General features: G+C 32.7%; 1 protein-coding gene and 2 long non-coding RNA genes across 7 annotated transcripts in view; 1 reads left to right on the forward strand and 2 right to left on the reverse strand.

The window, feature by feature from the left end:
* Positions 1-26,974, reverse strand: part of prage (RNA exonuclease prage) — a 43,646-nt gene that overhangs the window by 14,508 nt on the left and 2,164 nt on the right. The window contains exons 1-4 of one of the 5 annotated variants that reach the window (XM_086915625.1): positions 23,647-24,986; positions 13,239-13,466; positions 6,653-7,416; positions 4,777-6,548 (exon numbers count right to left, since the gene is read on the reverse strand). The exons of 1 other annotated variant lie outside the window; for it this stretch is intronic. In XM_086915625.1, the coding sequence (XP_086771751.1) occupies positions 5,550-6,548; positions 6,653-7,416; positions 13,239-13,466; positions 23,647-23,797 (2,142 nt within the window). In that variant the 5' untranslated portion in view covers positions 23,798-24,986 and the 3' untranslated portion in view covers positions 4,777-5,549. Of the gene's footprint in view, positions 1-4,776; positions 6,549-6,652; positions 7,417-13,238; positions 13,467-23,646; positions 25,034-26,974 lie in introns of those variants that run through there. 3 more of the 5 variants (XM_086915621.1, XM_086915622.1, XM_086915623.1) reach the window with 3 other exon arrangements.
* On the forward strand, positions 196-634 carry LOC147656353 (uncharacterized). Its single transcript, XR_015294566.1, has 3 exons — positions 196-242; positions 332-398; positions 495-634. It is a non-coding gene; the product is annotated as an uncharacterized LOC147656353 (long non-coding RNA).
* On the reverse strand, positions 18,761-21,414 carry LOC147656354 (uncharacterized). Its single transcript, XR_015294564.1, has 3 exons — positions 21,332-21,414; positions 19,932-20,097; positions 18,761-19,803 (listed from the first exon to the last, which is right to left on the reverse strand). It is a non-coding gene; the product is annotated as an uncharacterized LOC147656354 (long non-coding RNA).

A 26,974-nucleotide genomic window follows, 5' to 3' on the forward strand; every position in this document is an offset into this window, starting at 1 on the left:
TCATCCGAGGTTACGGTTACGTAATCGAAAAACCTTCTTTACATGCGGTCACATAGAAGGGGCGCTTTCGCGCGACGGAAATAACAAAAGCGTTTGGAAAGTGGACGTGGTGTACAAGTGTTTCGTGCGTGTTCCGGTGTCGAGGGAATCGACGCATTATTTAATATCTACAATAGAAGAGGATGAAAATTTGAGAGAGTATTACGAGAGAAACACGTGCATGAAAATAAACGAATGTTTAGGTTAAGTTATCGAATCGATGAATAAATTAATCGTTATTGAACGAAAAAGCGAATTATTTTTTTTTATAAACTTACACCAATACAAACAGGTGGCAAATGGTGAGAAAATTTGAGCAAATACAAGTATATATTTCGATCTATTTGAAAAATTACCAGGTAAAAGCTTTTTACTTGCCTTTGGATGCATACCATCCATTTTAGTTAGTTGTATCGTAAGATCATCGACTCTAAAAAGTTTTTTTCACGATAAAGGTTAAGACGCTTGGCAACTTCTTTGAAAATCACATTAAAAAGCGAGACAAGAACCAAACGAATATATATTTTACGAATTAGTACCTAAGTTAAATCGGTGTATCGTTTTAGCGTGGACAAAACTTTAATCCTAATGCGGATTTCACGTAATTTAAAAAAAAAAACGATCAACGATGTCGTCAACGTGTGCGTAAGCAACTTCATGCAAGCGGTGTACGAGTGTGTATATACACGGTCGATCGTCAGAGGAGAGAAATAACGTACTTCGTTTCTTCTTTCTTTCCTTTTCTTTTTCTCTATCTCTCTTTCTCTCTTCCCGCCTCTTCGCGGTCAACTTACATTAATTTTTATCCGCGCACGCTTTCGTCGAAGATACGATGAACGAAGAGAGGAAAAAAGAAGGCGAAATGGGAAGAAAGGAGAGGGAGGAAGGGAAGAAACAAGGAGGTTCATTATATGTCTCCCAATGTCGCAGCATTTCCATTGTTTCTTCTGAGGGACGTGACACGCGGGGATTCGCTCGACTACCACCTTTCTCTCTCTCTCTCTCTCTCTCAATTTACTTTTTGGAACATTTATTATTTTTGAACAACTATCATTACCCCTCAAGAACAGACTTTCTTTTTTCTTTTTTTCTTCTTTTTGACGAGTTGTAACAATGTTAACAATGAAAAGGAAACGAAACCGAATCTCTCTCTCTCTCTCTCTCTTTTTACCGCGAACATCGCGAAGCCGTTAACAATGCGAATTTCATCTGAAGCGCGGACGGACGACGGGCATTGAACGAGATCGCTTCAAGGTTGATGAATCATCACGAAACATTATCCAATGCAATATTCTGAAAAAGGAACGAGATCGTCGGACACCGATAACGTTTATTATAAATTTCTCAGTAAGAAAGCTCGCCCATTGAAACGCGTAACCCGATCGTTCCGCCTGGACGATTATTGTTATTTATTTGTTTATTTTTTTGGAACGTTATACTTTGCGAGATCAATGATATCACTATTATGCTACTCCACATGGGATCGTGGCGATCAACGAATCGATTTATTCGAAAGTGGTGTTTAAGTATTTAATATTTTGATAAAAATTATTTCAACGTTAAGGGATCGTTCGAAGTAATTTGAAAATCGCGGAAGGGAAAAAAGAGAGGAAAAAAAAAATATTAACGATTGATAAAATTTGTCGATTCATTCTCGGTAAATCAGTGTTTTAAAGTTATAATTTTAAATTGTATGCGCATTTTTTTTTCCCTTCTTTTTCCCAACGTTTGAATTTTTACGAGGAATTATATATACAAACACGATTATTATTATTATTATTATTATTATTATTATTGTTATTATTACTTTTCATCGGTATTTTCCTTAATTCTTCAAGTCATTGTTTTTTTTCCAATTTTTTTTTTTTTTACAAGGAATTTACAAAGACAAAGACAATTTTCTTCATTTTTTTCTCATCATATTTCCTTTAATCTCAAGAATTTTTCTTTTTTTTTTTCTTTTTCTTTTTCAATACTCGAATGTTATAAAAATGGTTACAAATTAAAAAGTAAATCGCTCCAAGTGTCCATTCTTTTTTTTTTTTTTTTTCTTTTTTGTACAAAGAAAGATAAGAAAAGTATAACAACTAGATCGATCGTGAACGAATCCCCTGGCGATTTTAAGATTCTTTCTTCGTAATGGCGGCCATGATGATTCTTCTTCGGAGGATGATTCTTCATCGGAGGATGCACAGGTACTTTGTCTGGTGATGCGCTCGAATAAATATTAAGCTATTTACAAAGCGATGAACAACAATATTGCTCCTCGTGTCGGCAGACTTTTTTTTTTTTTTTTCGTGAAAATGATATTCGTGATTTAATGAAACGATCTTTGTAATATCGATCGACGAATTTGTAAAGAAAAATTCATCTCAAAGAAGGATATTTTTTTTTCTTCTTCTTCTTTAAATAATCGGAAAAATACGATATACACGTACAAGAGATTGAATCCATGTATGTATGCAAATACGAGAATGTATTTACGATGATGCGAGTCTCGGTGTAAATTAAAAAAATAAAAAAGGGGGGCGGGGGAGGAGACAGAATAAAAAAAAAAAAAAAAAAGAATAGGATGTAAGGTGACAGTGTTTAAAATTAAATAAAATAACTTTTTCAATATGACGAGACAACAATTTCCCCAAGAGAAGATCGTCCCTTGCCGTGAAAACTTGTTGTCGTATATAATTTTCCTGGCTCTCAACGAGAGAAACGTACAAAAAAAAAAAAAAAAATGTTGCTCAATACTTATCAATAACAATCATGCGCATTTTTCGAGACAATCGCTATATACATTATAATTACATCATCATCATCATCGTCGTCGTCTATTTAACATACATCCGATAGATGAACACGGGGCGTCAAATATAATATCGATAATAAAGTATAAAATCGCGAGACATTTTGTCTAATTCGTCTTAAATTCGTAGCGTGAGGCGAAAAATTCGAAGGATGATCCCCTTCCCCTCCCCGGGGGATCGGAGAATCGATTTCAGTCGTTTACACGAGACGTCACGTATAACGTAAAAAAAAAAAAAAAAAAGCAGCTAAAAGAAAAAAATATTACGATATACATGAACGCGAGATAATCATGGATATGATCGTGAGTCAATCGTAAAAAAAAAAAAAAAAAAAAAAAAGAATTATCGCTTGATTCGCATTCACGTACGTTCACTTTTTTTTCTTTCTTTCTTTCTTTCTTTTTTTTTTTTCTTTTTCTCTCGATCGAGCGAAAAAGTAATTTTCGCTTATATCGATCGTGGATGAAACATTGGGCGGAGTTGAGCACGTACGCGCAACGCAACGATACGGTACATCGTTTTTTTTTTTTTTCTTTCGTTTGAGAAAAGAGGAAACGCGGGCATTTTTTCGCGTGAAAATTCCGAAAAAAAAAAAAAAGAAAAAAGAAGAATAAAAAATATATATATATATATATATTCGAGCAAAGATGATTTCGAGAAATAAAACATCTCGATCTTCTCGCAAATATGTGTCCTCGTTTAATGGACACATATCTTTTTTTTTTTTTTTTCTTTTTTTCTTTTTAGACATTCGTCTTTTTTCGAGGAGAATTTAAATGCATCGTGGAAGCCCGAGAGACACTTACCAGCATCAATGACGCCGCGTGTCCTCCTCTCGCTGTACATGTACACACACACACACACAAAAAAAAAAAAAAAAAAAAAAGAAAGAAAGAAAGAACAACGCGGGATGAAATATGCATGACAGAAGAGAAGTCGCAAGGTAGAAAAGTAAATGGTACAATACAATAATATGAATGTACGTATGTATGTATATATACACATATATTTCGGATGCGTGAACATGTATATATATATATACACGCGTGGAAAATACAAATGTAGTTTTACATGATCCATGAGAGACTCGATGTATATACATTACATAGCGAGAGACAGCGCGCATGTGTACATTATTTCGTACATCATTTGCCGAGGAAAATGTCTCGTGCGTAGAAAGTATATTTACCGGCCGATCGATATTTCACATCGATCTAAATCAGACTTTGGTCACGACTGTTCTATCGTTTAATATGATAAAATTCCGTAAATATCGAGATTTCAATCGAACGAGAAAGAACCTTTTTCTTCCCTCTCCGGTTGCGTACGCGTGAATTTATTATTTCTCGCACTATATAATTCGAAAAATATAATACAAATGTAACGTAAGTTACAATCGAGTGTCTGCATTCTTACAGAGTCGTAACATGAAACATTGTACATTACTTGTATGTATATATATATATATATATATACACACACAAAAAAAGAATTCGAATTTTTTTCAATTTTCCTTTTCCTATCTAAGACTATTTAAAAGTTTAATTACACTCAATGTATCTTTTTCTTTTTTTTTTTTTTCTTTTTTTCCCATTATATGACTTCTAACGTCACATAAGCGTTTTTTCCTCCTAAACTTTCATGTTACACGAGGTAAATACGATACATTTTTAAAAAAACAAAAAATAAATTGGATCAATTTATATCGAACGCTTCATTCACCTCACGCTACTTTCGTCCAGATTTCAGACACGTGTCAAAGGAATAGAAATTTATTTAAAAGAAAAAAGAAAAAAGAAAAAAAAAAACCTTCGATCAGAATCATCACGGAGATTCATTTGTATAATGATCACAAAAAAAAAGAAGTATATCACAGTAATCGAAATATTAATTGAGCTAAATCTTATTTTTCGTTTTTTTTTTTTTTTTTCCTCGGCAACGATGTGCACCAAACTCGACTATATATTTATTCTTTTGCAACTATTGCTTCGCTTATTATACTCGTGATATTGAATGTGAATGAATTACACGTATGGATATGTTTAAATCAATTTGTGCAAATGAAAAAGTGCCGTCCCCGGTGTTGCGACGAGCGGATCGGATAACCGCAACGGAGGGGGGATGGGACCAACGCTTCTATATTTTGTTTCTTCCTTCTCCTCTCTCTCTCTCTCTCTCTCTATATATATATATACGTAACATATCACAGACTTCACATTAAATGAACACTGACGGAAGATTATTGGAGAACAACGCGACCAAAAGACGCGTAATAGATTCAGTCGTGTTAGTAGCGAAGAAAAAAAAAAAAAAAAAGAAAAGGAAATTGCGAATCATCGATCGATCCAACTTCTCACCACGACTCGGAATCTTTTACGCGGCGAAGTCACGTGATCACGCAAACGCGCGAATTTCGAATCGCAAGTTTCGACCGGAAGGAGAAAGAATTCTCAAGCATATTTAACGCCAAGTTTCCCTTTGTTTTGTCTTGCGAAAAAGAAATTCGACGCCTCGTTCACTGTATATAACGTGTGTATACGTGTGTGTATATATATGTGTTATATATATATATATATATACACACATATATATATGAACAACATACAATTACATTTTCTATTACCATATCTATATCTTCTTTTTTCTTCGGCAGCCTTTCTTCTTCTTTCTTTTTTTTCCTTTTTTCTTCCCCTCCCCCCTTTTTGTACATTAACTATCTAGGTAATCGTGTTTCACCCTTCTCAACATAAGGTCAACAACTATCCTGGAATCCTCGACGGAATCGTGTTCCAATACTTGTATGTCCCTTCGCAACACCGTCCTCGCTAACGTTTTCAAACTCGAACGGAACGGGTAACCGAGGAAGTGGGGGAACGCGACGCACGTGTCGATCACGGTCGTGTGCAACAACTTCAATGCGCGCAAATCGTTCTCCATCCCATGGCCGATCAGTATCGTCTCGGCGAATATGAAGCTTAAGAGATCCTGCTGCACGTCGCACAACCGTTTAGTCGTGTTTTCGAGATCGCGCGCCGTAATACCGCTGAATCTCGTGTTGTAGTCAATTATCTCGACGTCAGGTTTCACAAATGTGTCGTAAACAACTCTACCGTCCAAATCGACCACGGTAACTTTGACCACCTCGAGGCCGCGCCGAGTGAAGCACATCTCGCAGTCGAGGCCGTAAACACCGTAATTACCGTCGGGCGGCACCGTTCCCGCCAATTTCGTGCGTACGTAGTTGTCGAAGGGGCCGTTGTATCCCGGGACCGCGCCGGTCCACACGTGGAACCCGACGATGGTACAGCCCCGGGACATTTCACGGCCCCGACAACAATCCCACAAATCGACGTGGGCGCCTCCCAAACCACTTCGCAACTTGCCCCAATGGTGGACACACTTCTCCTCGTCAACGTATTCACCGTTCTCCCTGTTCACGTAAAAACTTTTATGACATCTCGCGCACTTCCGCTCGATCGCCATCGGCTCGTTCACCGAACAATCATCCACGTTCGAGTATCTTCTGCTCCTCTGGTAATTGTGGCAATCGAACAAGTTCGACTCGGTGCACGAGGACGACGAGGACGAATATTCCCCGATGTCAGAGCTGTCCGACGAGGTCACCTCCTGCTCGAAGTCCGAGTTCTCCACCGAGCTACCGCTCGAGTTACCGCTGTCCCCTTCGCTCTCGACCATCGCGGTCGTCCACTGTTGGTTGGACGGACCGCCGCCGCCGCCGCCGCCGCCGCCGCCTCCTCCTCCCCCCCTCCCCCTCCTCCCCCTACCCCCCCTCCCCCGCCTCCACCGCCGACGCACGAGTTTCCGGGCACGAATTCCTGCGCGTTCGCGTCCAAACGATGGTACCTCAATATACGGTGGCCTATCGGGTGCGGGTTATTGATGAACACCGCGTATCCAGGATAATAGCCGCACTCGACCGGGTAGCCGAGATGAGCGAGTTGGTCCCCGGTGAGGGTGTAGGTGCGAAGTATGGACGACAAGGTGGCGTCGGTGAATTGGCTCAATTGCCTCCTCTCGTTGCTCAAAAAATCGCAGTATCTCCTGTTGTAGCCCGCTGCCCCCCAGAACGTGGCCGTTGCTGCTCCGTGGCTCGTCACTCCGCTGCCGTTCTCGTTCGTGTGGGGATGGCCGCTGCCCACCGCCGGCTGCCCCTCGCCCCTCCATTCGGGGGCCGAGTTCATCATCATCATCTGGTGATGGTAATGGTGATGATAATGATGATGGTGATGATGAGCCGGTATCGAGGGATCGGCGGGTCGCTGCTCCTCGTCCTCCTGCACCCCCCTCTGCTCGTCCTCCTGCTCCCGCCGCTGGGGATCCCGCGGGTTCCTCGTCCGGTTCTTCCTCTGCCTCCTGCTCAGAATGGTGCGATCCTCTTTCGCGGAAGGCGACGAAGAAGACGTCATATTGGACGCAGGTTGGGCCGATTGCGCGCCCGTTATCTTATTACTCTTCCCCCTCGTCGCAGTCTTCGCCGACGTAGACATCTCGCGATTCTTATAGCACTCCGTTTCCCCGGGATCCAGGACCTCCTCTTCCGGCCGCAGCCCGCAATCTTTATGTACACATACAAAAACACATATATATGTATATATTCGTCAACAAGTTCATCGTCCGTTCATACTTAATAATCAGGCCTACGTTTATGTACCTTTTTGGTTAAAAGTGTCTTTTTCTCTCTCTCTTTTTTTTTTTTTTTTTTTTTTTTGGCCACACACCACGTGCATGCATCTCTCTACGCTCTTTTCCCCGACATTTCTCTCTGCTTATACTTTTTATTTATTTATTTATTTATTTATTTATTTATTGCAAGGACAACGATACGATCGTCAATTGCATACATACATACATACATACGTACATACACGAATGTTTCGGACGAAGATAATTTAGAGGAAAAAATTTAAGGAATGGCTTTTTTTTCTTTCCAAATAAATTATAATTTCTGTCTGAATTTCCTTAAATTTTTTTTTCCACCTCTATTTCGTGCGAATACATTTTGAAAGTTATTTAAAATCCCACGATTTTTACTCTTGGTTCTTGGCAACGAGACGAATATTTCGAATTGCGATAAAAGATCGACCGATCAAAATGAAAGAAACGATGGGAATACAATCTTCTTTCTTTTTTTTTTTTTTTTTTTTTTATCTCATATCTTCTTTCTTTCGAAAAATGTTATTCGAATGAAAACCACGGCGAGTGTGTGCGCATATGAAAAAAACTCGTGGTCACATCGATCCGAGTCGCTCTTGACCCAGAGACCGCCATATTTCTGCCTTGAACCGATGCCCTCCCCTCCCCTTATGCCACGCGCCGCGAATGAACTCGATACGATTCCAGCGGAAGGTATAAATTTTCTTTGTCTTCGAAACGATCGATGAGAAAAACCGTGTGTGTATATATATATTTAAAAATATCGATTTGTTCGTTTCAAAATCGTTTCAAACGAGTGCTGCGCGAATAATTTATCTAAAAAAAATAGCGAAGAAAAAAGAAGAGGAAAATATGAAAGTGAAAGCTTGCCACGGACATGTGTGAATTAACGTATGTGAATTTTTGTCTGTAAAGGAACCATCGATGTTAATAGCATCGTTGATGTCGAACAGAACGAGGTAGTCGTTTGAATCTCGAGTGAGTCTCGAGAAAACTAACTTTTCTTTTTTAACCCTCTATAACCAGAATTTCGTTTATTTCATAAAGGAAAAGATTATAATTGGAAGAAACTTTTATCCAAGTACAGCAACTGACTTATTAACAAATATTGTTTGATAAAATGCAGTGGGATAAAAAATATATATATGTAATTAAGAAGTCACATGACGTTATAGAGGATTAAAATTAACGCTCGTTTTCCTTTAATAAAAATGTTTGAAGGATATCTTTTGTAATGAATTAAAAATTGTAAAGCATCGAACGAGAACTAGTCTTCTTAGAAAGATATATATATATATATGAAGAAAAGCAATTTAATTCGAGCTAGTTTTTCAATCTCGTATATAAAACGAAATTCGCGTAAAAATTCTACTAGGTTCTAAAAGCCTTTCTCGAGTAATCAGATAAAGTCTTCGGGCATTTCTCGTCCGAGTTAATGGCGGGAAATAAAAAGAAAAAGAAAAAGAAAAAGAAAAAAAAAACATGATCGAATAGCGTTGCGCTCTCGTTACAGGCCAAAGCACAAAAAGCGGGCGGCCAATAAAAGGTGAACCGTTTTAACGCTTCTTGTTTATTCAGTAATACGCAACTTTCGCCAAACGCGTCACGCGTGGAAAGGGTCGTCGCTTTCTTTTCTCTGTTTTATAGCGGTAGATCGAAATAACACGATTCTTTTTTCGATAAAAATGAAATGAAAAAAAATACGAAGGAGCAATGCGAAGAAAGTTTTTTTTACTTTTTATCTTTTAAATATATTTTCAAGAGAACGAACAAAATTTAACAATCGATAGCAAATATTATTTGTACTTTCTTATGGACCACCACCATCACCATCCGTGGATACATTTCTTGGCACAATTTTAATATTTTTCTCTTTATTCGTATATACTCGAACAATGAGCGAAATATAGAAACTTTCCTTTCAATTTTCCTATTTGACGAAACGAAACCAAGATATCGAATGTGATAAAATTAGATTAATTAGTTTACGTCAGAAATGTCACGTTCTAAAAAAAAAAAAAATTCCGAAAGAAGGAGAAGCGAAATATTGCGTCGAATTTATCGGTTCCCTTGACGCAAAAAATGACGTCGAACAAGCGTTGCAATAAAAAGATATTCTCGCGTATAGCCGGTTTCTCGAAAGAGGGCGACACAGTCGTGCGAGGACTCCCGTCGTACGTTCGAAGGAAGGAAAAAGAAAAGAAGGAAAAAAAGGGACGAAAAAAGAGACGGTGACTCGGATAACGGAATACGGTATCCCCGTTCGCAGGAACGACCGGCTTCGATGTATACCGTTGCGTCATTTAATGAAATCATCCGATTCTTCGAGGAAATCCCGGCCTTCACGCGAGATCTGAATAATAGCCAAAGTGGGGGAAGGGGAACCGCGAAGTCTAGAAAAACTTGCCAACACGACGAATCGATTAAAAATTACGAGAATGAATTGCTCTCGAGTTAAAATGATAAAGAGATAAAATCAGAAAAGAACTTAAATCTTGGATCTTCTTATTTCGAAAATACGATCGTACGAAGGAAATATGAACGATGATTCTTGAGCAAACAGAATTACGAGTTGATTAATTCGTTATGAAGTGCTGCGTCGATATTTTTATCGAACTTCGATACGATGAATGATAAGATTCAATAAGAGAAAAAAAGAGGTTATAAAAGTGATCGAAACCAAGAATTTGACTGTAATAATGAGATCACATTAGAGAAAGCGCGACTCTCTTGATTGATCGTTCGATAATCTTGTACGCCGAATTATTGGCTTATGACGGAGCTATTTCATCGAGTCACCGTGCGAGCATAAGTAATCGCCTCGGCGTGTGGGCTTGATTTAAGGCCAGAGAATTTCCCACGTCGCGCTATTATTAGGCTGTTACAACCGCGCTTGTTACGTTCGCGCATCGGAAAGGTGATAGCGACGCAGCCAGCAACTTAGCCAGCCAGCCACTGGCCCCGAATTCTATATATCGTTTCGTAGAATTAGACTCGAGATAATAATCGATCGATCGATATATATTATATACCGGGTGGCAAATTTTCGAAATTTTTTTTTTACTACTGATCAAGTTTCCGTTCATTACGAAAAATGTTCGATCGTCGAATTATTAAAACGAAATAACACGATTAAATTATTATTGTCGCAAAAATATTGATAACTCGAAAAATTGAGGGAGAATAGAGACGATAAGGAATCGTAAAATCGAATCGATACAAAAAAAAAAAAAAAATCGAAAATGCAACGGAAATGAGCGATTTGAAAAATTGCTCGCACAAGTTCATTAGCCGTTTTCTAAATTTATCCCAACCTACGAACAATTTCAAGTTTGGATCAAATTCACGATTTCGAGAATTTTTCTGAATCGCCGATTCAAAGTAACGGAAAGAACAATTAAAACGTTAGATCGCTTTCCATCATAGGATACGTAATACACCGTCACGATTATCATTGATTATTTGCTTATATGCTTATAAGATAGAATGATTCATGATACACGATTTCGCGGTTAAGGCATGACTGATGACTCACATTAATTAACCGAATGATCTTTCAACGATACTACGGCGAATATTTCGCGAGAAATTAGGCAAACGATTTCGATGGAAGTCATCCAACTAATATAATCACCGAACTATTTATTGTTATGTAAATATTTCTAATTTTACTTAGAATTCTTGGAAAATGATTGATTTCAAGAATAAAAAACAGTTAAAAATAAAAAGAAATTAAAAGATCTATTTATCAGAACGATCTATGAAAAAGCGTGAGACCGCTCCTATTATTCACGTGATCTTACACGCACGTATATACACGTGGCAGCACAATGTACCTCCAACTGTGGATTCGAGGTTAAACACGGCGGGAGAAACGAAAGAAGAGAAACTCGGCGTGGACGAGAAGCCGAATCGGCTTCACGAAAATCTTCCATGGCCAACGGGTCACCCACGATCGTCACAATGTGAACCATTAAAGGAGACAACAACAATGAGCTGTTCAAATATTTTAACCCTTACGCGACGCCATATTGCGAAATCCTACACTTTATGATGCGCGCGCAGGATGCGCTGAAGCATACATAAAACGAGAGACGATGAGAGAAAAAGAAAATAACAAATTCTTAAATTCTCTGTAAAGTTAAGTATAATAAAGTAAAGTATATGCTTCGTTGTTTCTAATTTAAACGCCCAAAAGATCCAACGATAATTTTATAGATATACGTATATACAATAAAATACGAAGATTAAAATAATTAAAATAAATTGCAATAGTGTATCTGGTATCACTAGCGACGAGAAATCGGGGAATTTGATCTTGTTTTGATTTCAAAGATGAAATAGTGAAAGTAGTCGTTAGGCGCGAGTGATTTTTCCATTATTTTTATACTTTCACTATATATATGTTCGTTCTTCTCCAAGTGATTGGATCGATAACGCAACATAAGGGGATAAAAAGGAAAATATCTATTTTACATTTCTTCTTTGAAATTAACCCACCCACCCAAGCAAGTCTAATCAGAATAAGTTTAATACAATAATAGATATGCGTAAGTGAAGAACGATACAAGTGAAAAAGCAATCGAGACAGATTGATATTTTTCGAGAAACCGAAGCACGGAGACCTGACAACTTGATTTCACTCGAACGACCTACATTTTGCCCATCTACCTCTACTCGTAGACCAACTAGACGAAAAATTGTGGCATAGTAAGTAAGAGACGAGTATATATGGAAATAAATTATTTTTCTTTCAAATTTTATAATAATTCCCTAACGTTTATAAACCGATATCTCCATAGATTTTATTATATTGCTAACTTCAAAAATGTATCAATAATTTAATAAAAATTTATTTTAACGCACGATCACGTTTATCTTCAACACGGTGGATAATTACATGAACCAAGTCGAAGAAGAAAAAAACGTTTCAAGAGAGTGTATAAAAATTGTATAAATCGTGAAAACGGTGCAAGCAGAGACAGAGATCGACTGTTGTTACTGGCACAACAATACAATACATGCAAATAAAAAAGAAATAAGAAAGAAAAAAGCTCATCGCGTCATCGATGAAAAACAACGAGCAAAAGTGCGGAGTGTTTATCTCGAGTAAAAGAAAAGAAAAGAAAAAAAAAAAATTATTCTACCGTACTGGAGTTATACACACGTATATTAGCCGAGGGAGTTTAAAAGAAAAACGGAAGTAAAGAAAAAAAAAAAAGAAAAAAAAAATATAAGAGATCGTCCTTCGGGTGGCTCTATCGGAGACATAACTTTTTTTTCTCGCTTTTTCTCGCGCAATACCGGCAATTGTTGCAATGGCGCAGCGCGACCCATCACCGATCAGAAAATCTCCAAAATGAATCTCATTCGTTCGACATATGAGTCACGAGTTCTCTTCGGGATCTCTCAACTTCGTTACAACTTCGTTGTGCAACTTTCCAAGATAATCGTTTTAATTAAACAATAAATGTTCTACTTAATACGATGTATTTCTTGTTTCTTTATCGAAATAAAATACTACGAAGACGTATTTCGTTTGATAAGTTGAGAAGAAAAAAAAAACTAATCATTCAGACCATTTACTGGTTCTTGCTTTTATCTCTGCATGTGTATATATATAATATTTGCGAAAGTACAGAAAATATTTGCGATAAAAAGAAATATATCATCGATAGAGACCTCTCGATCGGACGAGTTTTTATTTAATTTATTGGTACATACCTTCAGCACAAGATGCAATGAATTTCCCATTACTGGAGAAATTCATATCGAGGACAGGGCCCGTGTGCCCTTTCAGCGCGCCAACCACCCAGGAATGCGTGAACTCTTGTTGCGTTTCGCGTCTCTTCTTGTTTTTAGCACGTTTGTTGCCACCACCGCCCGCCCCAATCGACCCGCTCGCCGAATCTCTTGGTTCTTCGAACTTTACTTTATCCGATTCAGTGACATCTGAAAGGATAAATATATTATTTGACACTGCACACCGTGTTTCGAACGAACGTGGGAACTGCGCACGAAATGTTTAAGAACATATCACCGACCGAATAATAGAAAAATAATGGAAAACGAGAGGAAGATTTTATGAAACCGAATTTCTTCGCGGTATTTCGATAAAGGGTATGACGTTATTGTTGATTTCGTTCAAGTTTAAGTTATTTATTCCGAAAGATTTAAGATTTAATTTCTAGTAATCGAGAGCATTGAAAAAAAGAAAAAAAATGAATCCTTAACATTCGATAATCGCACGACACGTTAATAAAGAAAATTTTTTTAAATTGTTAGTGATTGACTTATTAAATACACGTGATCTTTTCTATATTAAAAGAATGAAAAGAGATACTTATTATTATTATATAGTTATTATTATTTACTATTAGATATTATTATCTATTATTACTATCAAGTAATAATTATTATCGTGGAAAAAAAGCTTTAATTTAACACAATATAATTTCATCGTCACCATGTAATAGTAAAATAAAACTATTTCGAGCCACGTGATACACACAACATTCCTATCTCCGTCACGTTACATCTCGTCTCTCGTGGGAAGTCTTTCAAAACATGCTACCGAACGCGACAAATAACCTTAACTGTGTTCTATGTTTACCTCTTGTTCACTCGTAGTAATGTTTTTTTTTCTCGTATATTTAAGACTTAAAGTTGAACACATCTCGAATAAACTCGAAGCAAAACAAAGTTGAAATGAGCGCACTTTGTGTGGATAACTAAACTGGGATAACTGGGAATTTTTCGCACTGGTCACTACAAATTACTGAGGAATGGAACTTGGGAAATTGGAAAAAGGTCTTGGTCGAATGGAAACTTGGTGAGTACTAAGTGACATTCGCTTGATGTTCGCCCTTTTATATTCCTAACAGGTATATTACTGCGAACAGGTATATTAATTTTCGGGGGGGTTGAACGATCCCTTAAGACTTCCAATCTTTTTCATCCTATCCCTGCCCCATCGCATGGGATCTCTTTTCCTATTGGTTGCAATTTAAACTGTCATACAAAGTCATACAAGGTCATTAAAATAAATGATGAATAATAAATGTTTAAAAGTTTTCGTTTTCGTTTATTTATGATAAATAATAAATAAGGTAATTAATAATAAGTTGTAATTAACACTGAATTTTTTTAATGAAAATAAAAAATTGCAAATATTTATTGTAATAAGAACTTTTTATTTTATATATTTATTTATATTGATTAATTAAAATATTTATTATTTGTATCTATTCGTATTTATTATAATTTTAAATTACAATTTTGCTTACAATATAAAAAAATAAACATTAAATAAATGAAAATATTTCTAATAAATCTAATAAATTTGAAGGAATATTATTTATTTTTGAATATTTATTATTTATTTTTTTTATTATAAAAATAATTCTATTACTTTTATAACTTAAGACTATAAACAACAAAAATACATTAAATTTTCTGCAATTTTCTATCTTTAATAATTATTTATTAATTATTTATTAAATAAAATAATTATAAAACAGCTTATAATTTTATTTATCCAGCACTGTATGCTGATTCCTTGTTTTCACAATGATACACAATTCTAATATAAAGGAACAAAATATTTTTAATATTTAATAATAAATTATTTTGTATTTAGAATAAAATGATAAAAGAACTGGTTAAACTGGTTTTTTTTATTAATTTTCGAATCTTCGATAAATTCAACAATTATAACACATATGTTGGAAAAAGGTATAGCAAGATTGTAAAATTAATATTTAAAATTTATAAAAAAAAGTAACGGAAGAGGAAAAAAAAAAGGGAGAGAGAGAGAGAGAAAAATTATTTTTACAGAAATCTTACAAAACCACGTGTTGAAGGAAATATTCATTTGAATTATTCAGTATTTGCTTATTTTTCGCAATCATTATGTAAATGAAAATCAAATAATTTTCAAATCTGTTTAGCAATCCAAGAAGCGTACATGTGTTAATAGAAGATTCTATAATAACGAGTTCTTGCATTTCTAATATGCTTTTTTTTTTTATATAAAATTTTGCAGTTTTTGCAATATAAATTTTCTTAACTAATCATCGACAATTCAATGAATTTTTTTTTTTTTTTTGTCTGATCACCATCATTGAAATTATTCAAAGAAATATAAAAAAATGTAATGTTTTATTTATCAACCCTTTTCAAGAAATGTATATTACAATATTAAATTAAAGTATATATATATAAAATAAAATTAAATGAAGTATACATATTTGATCAGAAAAATTAGTAGTAATTTATAAAAAAAAATTATTCAATAATATTAATCTACAAAAAATTTATGTATTAAATAGCTCTTCTAACAGAAAATATTTATATTATATTTTCAGGAATATAAATTAACTGCCTAACTGGTCTTTGACTAACCCGTTACTTATTATCATTTATTTAAACACCAAAATTGTTTGGGGTTTCCTTTCACTGGTAACTAAACAATGAGGAAGAATTCCTAGAAATAATATATTAGTTATTTGTTAGAGTAAACTAAAACTGAGGTATAATAAAATAATAAAGCAGGTACTTAAGTATAATAACAATAAAAAATAATAATATTGCTGTGGTTACAGTTATAAATGAGCTGGCTGGTTGGCAGCTGGTTGGTCTTATGCTGTTGAACAATAACACCTGAATTCTTATATTCTTCTTCTTTTTTTTTTTTTACTATACAGTGTTGTATAAAAAAGAAATATTTATACGTTGCAATATATATTGAGTTTAGTAAAAATTTTTGTCTGTATTTATGTTTATATAATACTAGTTAGTTAGTAGAAAATAAAAGTCTAAAAAAAAAAAAGAAAAAAAAAAGTGAATTGAATTAATTCCTTGAATCTTTATACGATTGCCATTTGAACTAATATTATATAAACAAATATTATTCATAACACACTGTTGTTTATGTCAACAAATTATGATTTGGTCAAGTTTAAAGTAAACATATCGCGATATAATATCATATCGTTTTGTCGCAATAATGACATAACTAAAAATTTGCAAAATTTGCATTATTGATTTGAAAAAAAAAACAGTGATGATAATAATAATAATTGCTATTATTATAACTTATTAATAAAATTAAAATGTACGATATACTAATGAACGAAAGTTCTTTAAAACGGTATAATTTTTTTTAGAATTTGATCAAATGGCTTGAAATTTTTTTCGGGATGTTAAAAAAATTAGTTTACTAGATAATGTATAAAAAAATTTGTTTTAAATTTCTATTGTTGAAGAAAGAGTAGTGAAAATCATGATTTTTAATTATCTGAGCTTCTATCGAAAACGTGCCTTTTCTAGATCTAAATAATTTATAAATTTAAGAATATATGCTCAAGTTTTTTCTCAAATAAATAGAAAAATATAATTCCTTATTCTTTTTTATCTTGTTTAATTTTAAATTAACAAGATTCAAAATCAAGACATTCAAAACAGGTGTTGCGATTGTTTGAAATAAATGTATCACGTTTTTGTTAAGCAATAATAAAATAGTAAAAACATAACTAAAAATTTGTAGCATTTAAAATTTATTGATATGGAAAAATTATACTTAATGTTATAACTTCAGTAAAGGTTACAATTAGAGGAAAACTGCTTTGACCTTGATATATATTATCAAAGTCACACTCTCTTCAGTACACTCCTCACAAGCTTATTTTTTTTTTTTTTTTTTTATTAAAAAGTTACAAGAATTAATTTACCAGATACATGTATTTGAAAAAATTTCTTTTTTAAAATAATCAAAATTACGTTAAATTAATCTCAAACTTTGGTATATTAATGTCGGATGACAAAAGTTCTTAACATAAATTGGAATAATTTATAATAATCGCATATATTACAAATTATATATATATATTGACAAATTAAACATTGTTTTCCGAAAAAAAAAAGAACGCACAAACAATCTCTTTATTTCTCTCTCTCGATCTTAATACTCTAGAACTTATTCCTTAAATTTTTCTTTCTATTTTCTTTATCTTATCTTATCTTTTATTAATACATGCGAATTCGAAGAAGAGAATTTCAACTTTCTCTTTTTCTTTCTATTCTTGTTTCTGTTCGCTTCGTCCTGGCATTCGGAAACAGAAACAGCTTTATGATATTTTTATAAATATACCGGGCAGAACCGGTAGAAGGTTACATTTAATACCTCTTTTCTTAGAAAAATGCTCGACGTGTCTCCATCCATAGATGCCTTATGTATTGTTCCCTCTAAATATTAAAGAAGTGACAAAGAATTTCGATGGATTTTGTTGAAAATAAGAAATAATAATAATAATACTCAGAGATGTAGTTAATATCCTGGCATTAAAAGAATTGTAATCTAATACAAAGTTTCATCGAACTTCGACACACACGCACGCACACAAGAAGCGATTTTACAATAAATAGTGTAAAAAAGCTGTTAGATTTATTAGCAGTTAAATAAAAATTCAAAAATAAAAAATGAAATATATATTCTTAATGTATTTCAGTCCGTAGCAGTTTTAAAAGATGTGTGAATACTTTTGCCCATTATCGTAGAATTTATTGTTTCTCAGAAAACTCATTTACAATTCATTTATACATATATTTTGTAAATAAAACTTTTAACTATGGTAATAATTTTTTCCCTACCACATTTGAAAATTTAAATGTTCAGTTATAAGTAACTGACCTGGGTAATAAACGGACACCTGTGAACTGAATATACCTGTCGTTCGAAACGTTAATCCTCGAGCGCATGCTCCTATTTCTCGATTGTTAATCCCTTCCGCATTAAATAATTAACGGTATCCGAAACCCGTAAAATAAAGCAATAAAAGAACGAGTTTCCTTGCATTGGTATTTATTTCATATATTATCCTGCCAGCAATATTAGCCAGCTTTTAAATTTGACAATACATAAATGCAAAATAAACGAAGAAATGAAAAGAAGCTTAGAAACAATCTTAGAAATTAACTTTTATTACTTCTTACTTTATATTTATACTGATATACCACCTTCGTTTTTAAGTTGAATATATAATATTTTTCTTTTCTTTTGTTAAGAATTACTACAAGGAATGAACACAAAGGGACAAACAATTCTGTACATTTAAGTGAAAAGAAAATTAATATATAACGTTTTAACAAAATTACAGTTACATCAAGATTGATTCGATCTTTTATGTATAAATGTGAAAGTAGGATGAAGGAAAAGTGAAGGAAGTAAATCAAAAAATGCAGATTCATATATTATAACATTATTTTATTTCAATCATAAAATTCTCATGCTAGATTTAAAACAAAAAGTTTTCTACATTTATCACGGTATACATATATCGTACGTGGAATGCGTTTTAATTTCCTGATATATTTAAAAAAAAAAAAAAAAGAAAAGAAAAAGAAAAAAAACAGAACCTCAGCCTAGCTAACCTCAACCTAGATCTATGCAAACAATATAATACGGTTGGTATCCACGTGCGGTCATGCGCAATGCAACGCGATTTATAAGTGTGCGCACATACGTGTGTAAGTATATAACCGTTTCGGGGTTCGATGGAATGCATTTACGAAGATATCATTGCGCCTCGAACAGCTATCGCATAATTGCCCATTGCTGCGTAGCACTCGCCGCTTGATTAACTTTATTTGTGAGTCAATGAAAACGTTACAACCTCTATCCTCTTGTTATCCGTCGCGATATTTCCCTTCGTCTCGGTTGAACGAAGGAAAATGCTTTACGATCCTACCTCGTGTATCGTCGTAGCACAAAGAGGGAGCACGTAGCCTAATTCGATGGCGCGTTAAAACGGAATCTTCCCTCATTGAATGTTCACGTTATTAGCTTCTGATTTTTCTTTTTTCACAAATGACAGATACAAGTAGAAGAATGATGGAAAGACGAAAGAGAAAATTTTTATACGCGATTTTAAAAGATATAAATATATAAATAAATTTTATTCTGTTTTAACGAGCTTGAATCGTTATATAATTTTTTTTAAAATTATTTTATATTATATATCGTATATTCATGTAGCATAAAAAAATTATAGTAATCTATATTTATGAAGACTGACGTATTTGTGTATATAAAAAAATAAAATTCCTCATCTTCTACTTTTTATATACGCTATAAATATAAGCTATGTAAAAAAAATAAAATTAGAAATATAATGAGAATTGATAACATGAACATCCATTACATTTCGTTTCATTATATACGTAATCTTATGAGAAATTTACATTAATTAATTTCTTCTAATTTTAATTCCTTTTTTTCCCTCGTGTTTTCCTAAAACATACGTAGGTTATTTGTATTGCAAAATTTTTCACTTATTAAAATTATTATTATTATTTTTAAAAACTGAAAAAAAATTAATACAGATTAGGGTTTTTCTTTTTCCACATGCACTTACATACCAGATGTTTATTATGAATCAATCTTCAAATTACTGATAGATCACCAAACCAAACTTTGGATAGCTAATCATAGCACATTTCCATTAAAATATCGATTGTATCGATCAATATTATAATAGTTCTCGGGCTCATTTGCGAGAACCAAAACAGTCACCGGCTACCTTGGCTATTTTAAACATACGTATGATAAGTTATCTTGACTTTTTAAACGACAATTATTACAATAACTCGATAATACATACATCCATGAAAAAAAATATGTGCGTAGTAACAAGAAGGGAATATAACTATTGCATAGAAAAAAAAAAAAATTATTAAATAAAGCACACAAATTTTTGAATCTTAGATAAACCCAAGTCGATTTAACGAGGGAGATTATGTAGAACGAGAGCAAGAAGGATAAATGAAATATAAGAAAATGTATGTGGATAACAATTTATTGATTGTTTCTTCTCATAGAAATAATAAATTAAATTAAAGAAATTGATTTAAATATTAAAAATGAGTGATAATATTACATATAAATATTATTTAGAAAAATTAATTAAAATATAATCATATATGTCCATATTATTATTATTTTAATCATAATAATCTTAATGTATTACAGACCAATAATTTTATTGCTAGTTTTAATGGTCAGATATGTTTCCATACAATTATTTTATCGACAACAATGAAAATCTGGGAATTTTCATAATTCATAATTTAATAAATTTGACTGAAATAATTTTATAATTAAAAAAAAAAAAATAAAAAATTAAAAAATTGTATTTTGATGAATATGAATATTAGTAATTGAATTATCGTTGAGTTGTATAAGTTGTAGATAATATTAAAGCTTTCGAACCATGAATGAATAAACGAGATAATTTTTTTGATACCAAAGATTATCGAGATGCATTTTACAATGAAATGACTCGGAACAAAAGTAAATCATGCTTATTTATTATAATCTATTATAAGTTTATATATAATTGCATTTTACGTAAAACGTATTACATACCGTATTGAAATATGACACGTATGAATATATTTTCTACATAAAAAGTTTCAACAGGTTCTTAATTATGAATTATATTATCTGCATATCGCAATAATAGTCTCATATATTTAAAGGAAATACTCAAAGCAACGATTTTGCAATTATAATGATTTGTAGCATATTGTTGCATTATATATATATATATAAATGATTCGTCATTTTTTTTTTTAACCCTTACAACTTATACGTATATATTATTCTTTCAAAAATATGTAATTTTTATTTAAATAACATTTTCATCGAACAAGCATCTTGTTAGATTAATTGCACAACATATACATATATTATATGTGCATGGTATTCTCTTTTTATTTAACGGAGAAAGCAAAACTGATCGACAAATAGAAATAGTTACCTGCGGTCAGTGCACTACTCGCAACGCGTGCTGCGAGTTTTCAGGGACGTGTTTTGCCGCACTGGCCCGGAAAATGTAGCGCACTGCGACAAATTTATGTTCTCCGCTACAACGGGACAGAAATCGCGTGTTGCAAATTTTCCTACTCTGATATGAATTTTATGATTGTTTCCAACATGTAAAACGATCCATAATTTGCGTTTAATTATTTTTAATTATCTTAATGATACATAATTTTTTATCAGCTACCATTAAATTTATTTAAAAATTAAATTAACTTATATAAAAATTATATAAAAAATTATTGAATAATTTTATGATTCGTTTAAAAAATTTATTTAAACGACTATGTCATCAACGACATCTAAATAATCATTAACGAAATACATCGAATAAAAAAAATCTATGTAACTTCAAACTCAATAATGTTCTTTATCGATCAAGTCATTTTCAGGGTCGAAATTTAAGGATGAACGACAGAAACGTGTTTAATATCATGCTTCCGGCTGCCATAAATAAAAAGTCCTCGAAAAAAAATCCCAACAGGTTAATCTCAATTGTCCATTCGTCAAGCGTATTCGTCCATACGGCCCTGAGCGTTTCTCCTCGTAAGTACACGTGTACGCACGCGAGACGCGCGTATAAATATACAGGCGCGATGTCGGTTTATTTATACACAAGGGTGCCCGTTGCGTGGCTCTTACTCCTCGCTCTTACTCGGATAACAGAGAAAACTACCACATTCTGTTTCTTTTCTATGATACATTCATTGTCATGGTGATGAAGATTTAGTTCTAGTGCACGAAAGAATCGCACATGCTTGCCTATGATCCGACTTCTCTATCGCTTTAATAATTACGTCTTCTGTGCCGCGAAAATTACGAACTTTTGAAAATGTACGATTCAAGATTGCATTTTTAACGTTGTGTAAATATCGTTAATTTTGCTTTTTAATGATTATATTGTAAATTTAATTAATCGTTTAATTAATGAAATAAATAAAAACTTTTGTAAAAATTACTGTAAACAAATTTTGATAAAATAATTATTAATTAATTACTTCGCAATAAACAGTATATAAAAAGTAAGTAAAAAAGAGATATATAAAGAGAAATAAGAAAAAAGATAGTATCGTTGAACTTAACCTCTAAAAAAGATACTTCTAAATATTTCGAAATATAGAAACGGTCTAATGCATATAGTTTAGTTCATGAAGTATATCAAAGAGTATCCCAGCACGAAATATTGCGTGCGACGCAACTGCACTTCTCTCTTTGTCTTCTTGGATTCACCCCACACCGTATATTCTATTCCCATTTGATTTGTCTAATTCAATTTTTACGAAAAAACGATGCCCTACATTATTTTTATTTTGATAAAAGAGAATAATTAATAATTTATTAAAATTTAGTATTGGATTTATTAACAAAATGATTTATTAATTTTCCCAGCTTCATAGATATAAATATTTTCAGTTGTATAGTTCATTATCCCATCAAGTAAATAATGTATTCGTTAAACTAGGCCAAAATATATATGTATATATAAGATAAAATATAGTATAGTAATAATATAATTATGGCTAAACTGTAATATTAAAACATTTAAATTATTGCGATGAAATGAAATTTTCTTCCAAGTACAATATCATTACTAATATAGTTATGTTCACACGGAAGTCGTTTATATATAACAATTCATAAATAACGAACAGTCGACAAAACTCTTATTCTTTCCAAAACTGTAATTTCCCGCCAATTCTTCGCGTATTAACATGAGAACAGATCAAATAGTATTTCATATTATAAAATATGCCTGCAATGCGCGCATCATTACCACTATTATATTGTATCCTGTTTCATTTCAATCAATTTATTTTGAACAGCTCATATTTTCGCTGCAAATTTTTTTTTAAAAGCATGAGCATGTTTAAATGCATTCTATGCGTAATAATAATTAGAATTGTACAATTCGTTTATAACCAACGATTAAAATCGTTAGGAATGTAGCCTGATTATAGGAAAAAACATTTATCAATATAAGTTCTCGCGTAAATATAGATAAGACAAAATGAGAGGAATTTTTCTTGTTTATGAAATTTAGATATGTCGACAGAACTTGTTTCATTTAATATATTTATTTAGCATTTTGCTTCATCTCATGAAATTTCTTTTATTTCAGTCTGCAAGTGAAAACACGAAAAGAAAAGAGAATCGTACTCAGCGGTGTAGGATTCGCAAACACGCAAGCGTGATTTTCTTCCAGGAGTTGTAGGAGATTATTTCTAGTAAAAATTTATTTATAGCAGTGCTTACTTTTCGTTGAATCTGAAGATTTATTGGACTGTGACAACCGGCTAACAATGTAACCGATTACAAGGACCACACCGCCAAGAAACAGCGTGCTCATGAGTACGAGTACGGACATGCTGATTCCCGGTATGATTTTGGCTTCTGTATCCTCCATCTTCACGTGTGATAAACCACAACACTTCGTTTTTACTTTACCGCACTTTCGGCACACGCTTGATTCAATATATGTCCGTTAAAGGTCACTGTAAAATTCGTGCACGAGACGCGAGACTGGAACACACACACGACCGCGTGTTCCAAAAAACATGAGATATCATGCAACGATCGCGGGCAGTGCGTCAACTCCACAGCAAACGTGAACTACGCGTTTTATAGATGGAATGCTTAACCATTGGCACGTCTTCGAGCACGAACTAGAACAATCGCAGAAATGAAATTTCACCAGATAATTCAATAACAACTTTTGTCTATTATTGCCGATAACAATCGTTACTACACGTGATTTTCTCTTTGTTATTTTTCATATTTTTGTTATATTATCAAATTCTTTTTTCAATTTTTTTTTTCATTTTAACTGAAACTTTAGAAATTTTATAGACGAATATAATTTGTTGAAATATAAAATAAATATATTCATGATAATTTAAAAAAAAATTTTGTTTCGTGGCGCGAATTTCATAATCATAATCCAAACGTAACTCATTGTCACACAACAATCTGAACGAACAATGATCGCATTTCTTAATCCCCACTTGGTTTTTTCTTGGCACAGTTGCGAGATTTGTCTACTCCGATGATAAAGTTACCACTTTGAATTGTTTCTAGGTCACCGCCACGTTTAAATTCATATGCAACACATTTTATTATTTAAAATTCATCTTGTTGAATTACTTCTAGAAAATAACTTTGATGCTTAATTATTATTTAGCACTGCACATGGTTTTTATTGTAGATTTCAACGAAAAATTAAAAAACACATAACTGCCGATTGAGCGAGCCAAGAACCGGCAACTCTATTTCGTATTCATGAGAAGAAACGAAAGAGTGCCAAACTCCAATAAGGGTGACTTTCACTGATCGTATTCACGCGGTTATTAAAGATTGTCATCAATTCGGATTTATTGAAATGATACTCACGATATGAAAAATAAAATGTATGCGATTTATTCGAAATAATTAACGTTACCGCGCAAGTTATGTAAGCCATTTAGTTAATCGCGTGCTCTGGCGGTACACTCGCAAATCATCGAAAATGAAACGTTTAATCAGTACGTAATGCTCATATGAGCTCAAAACGCGTATTTGTCGGAACATGCCAATAGTACCGGTATATACGCGGTGATAGTCTAGCTGCTTCGCGTTTAATCCGCGCTTTCGAAGATTCCCCACTACTTTAAACCCCCCCAGATGATACGAGAGATCTCCCACCGCGAATTGCACTTGCGCGAACGAACGTTCCGAAGTTTGGCGGGTAAGTAGCTACACTCCTCGATAATATTCGAGCGATCGATATGATCTATCGCAAAATGGCTAATAATACATACACATATATATATATATGTATATATAAAATATTAATGTCTAATAAATATTAATATTTATAACATTCAAATTTTTTATTTCTAATTTTAAAACATTTTATTATTTTCTCAAATTCTAATAATATATAATTTTATTTAATAGCTTTAATTATTATTACTGCGTTTATTCTTTCATCAAAGAATAACTGTTCAACAAATTATTTTCTGAATTTTGTTTCAAAAGAAATAAATAAATATGATGGCTAATAAAATTCCGATCCTATTGCATTGATTTATTCACATAGATATTAGCATCACAAATTTCCTGAAATGAAATGACAGCGTTTTTTTGTAAACTTGATGACTATTTCATTTTTTCTGACATAGACATGCTTAATGTAACGATTCTTAAATATATGTTATATTATTATCGATAATTATTATCAAACAAGATTTCTAAACTTTACTCTTTTGAACAAAAATTAAATTAATATTAAATAGATTAATATTCTCATTTACAAAAGTGTCCATTCTCTTATAGAACGAAAATAAATATAAAAATAAAAATGTGTATATTATATCAATATATAATTATAGCATATTAACATGCATTCGATCGTAAAGTTACATGATCTACTATGACCTAACAACTAAGCTTATAAACGCGTTCGTAACGGCAAGATGCGTTAAAATCAACCCGTTATTCGCTCCGTTACTTTTCCTCATTTCAATCGTCTTCGTCCTCGATTTGACTTTCTCACGTGCAAGGCTCACCACCTTTATTCGTGTATAAACAGAAGCTATCGGCGATATATAAGGTGTCTAATTTTTATCAATTTATTCATATCTCTTTTAAAAAAATAATGATACTGAAATAAATATATTTTTGCAAAAAAAGATTCTATATGATACATATGTTCTAATATATATATATATATATTATTCATATACTATTTATTATCTTAAAATTCTCTTATTTGTTTAATTTGAGAGAACAATAAATTTGAATCTCAAACTTTTCTTCTTCTAAACTTGTATCTGAAAATTTTTCGTACACGCGTTGTATTTACGTCACTCCTTCGGCTTTGTTCAATTTTACGAGCTTCTTGTACTTATATCCCTTTGCAAATATCTCTTTATGTCTCTGGGTTCCGGCCAACGAACTCTAACTCGAGTTTAAAGGTCGTTCGCCTTGGAGAATTTGGTTCATACGTGTTATTAGTCTAATCGACTAATAAATATTAGAACTAATAATAGATAAAATATTTCTGATACAATATACTTATAGATATATCTTGCATCATTAGATTGATTAGATTGATTGAAAAATGAAAAATATGTATCGAAGGAATTAACATATATGATATGAACATATTTTTTTTTTCTTTTCTATAAATTAATATTGCTCGATATATTACAGAATTTCCGCATTATGCATTTCTGTTGTTAGTCACGTTGCAACGATAAAACATACTTTATAAATACATCGAAGCATTTAACAATGTTTATGCAAGGATCAGCAGAAAAGTTGATATATACGATCGATTAAAACACCAAGGATGAATGTTCTTAGACTGACAAAAGTTGTATAAGATTGATATCTTATCAAATCTTTTAATAATGAATCATTTTTATGCATCAAAGGCCGTCTGATAAAATAAACCTTGATAAAAATGTCGAAAATATATTTTCAAACCAGGAAACACATTAGAGATGATTAATCGGTTTTATGCACATCTGTGTCTCTGTTTTTATATAAAAAAAAAAAAAGAAAAAAAAAGAGAGAAAAATATTTACTTATCGATGAATAT

This window comes from Apis florea, unplaced genomic scaffold (genome assembly GCF_048593485.1).
Source record: "Apis florea isolate Af1SG1 unplaced genomic scaffold, ASM4859348v1 contig_3793_pilon, whole genome shotgun sequence".
In the NCBI taxonomy this organism is placed as follows: Eukaryota; Metazoa; Arthropoda; class Insecta; order Hymenoptera; family Apidae; genus Apis; species Apis florea.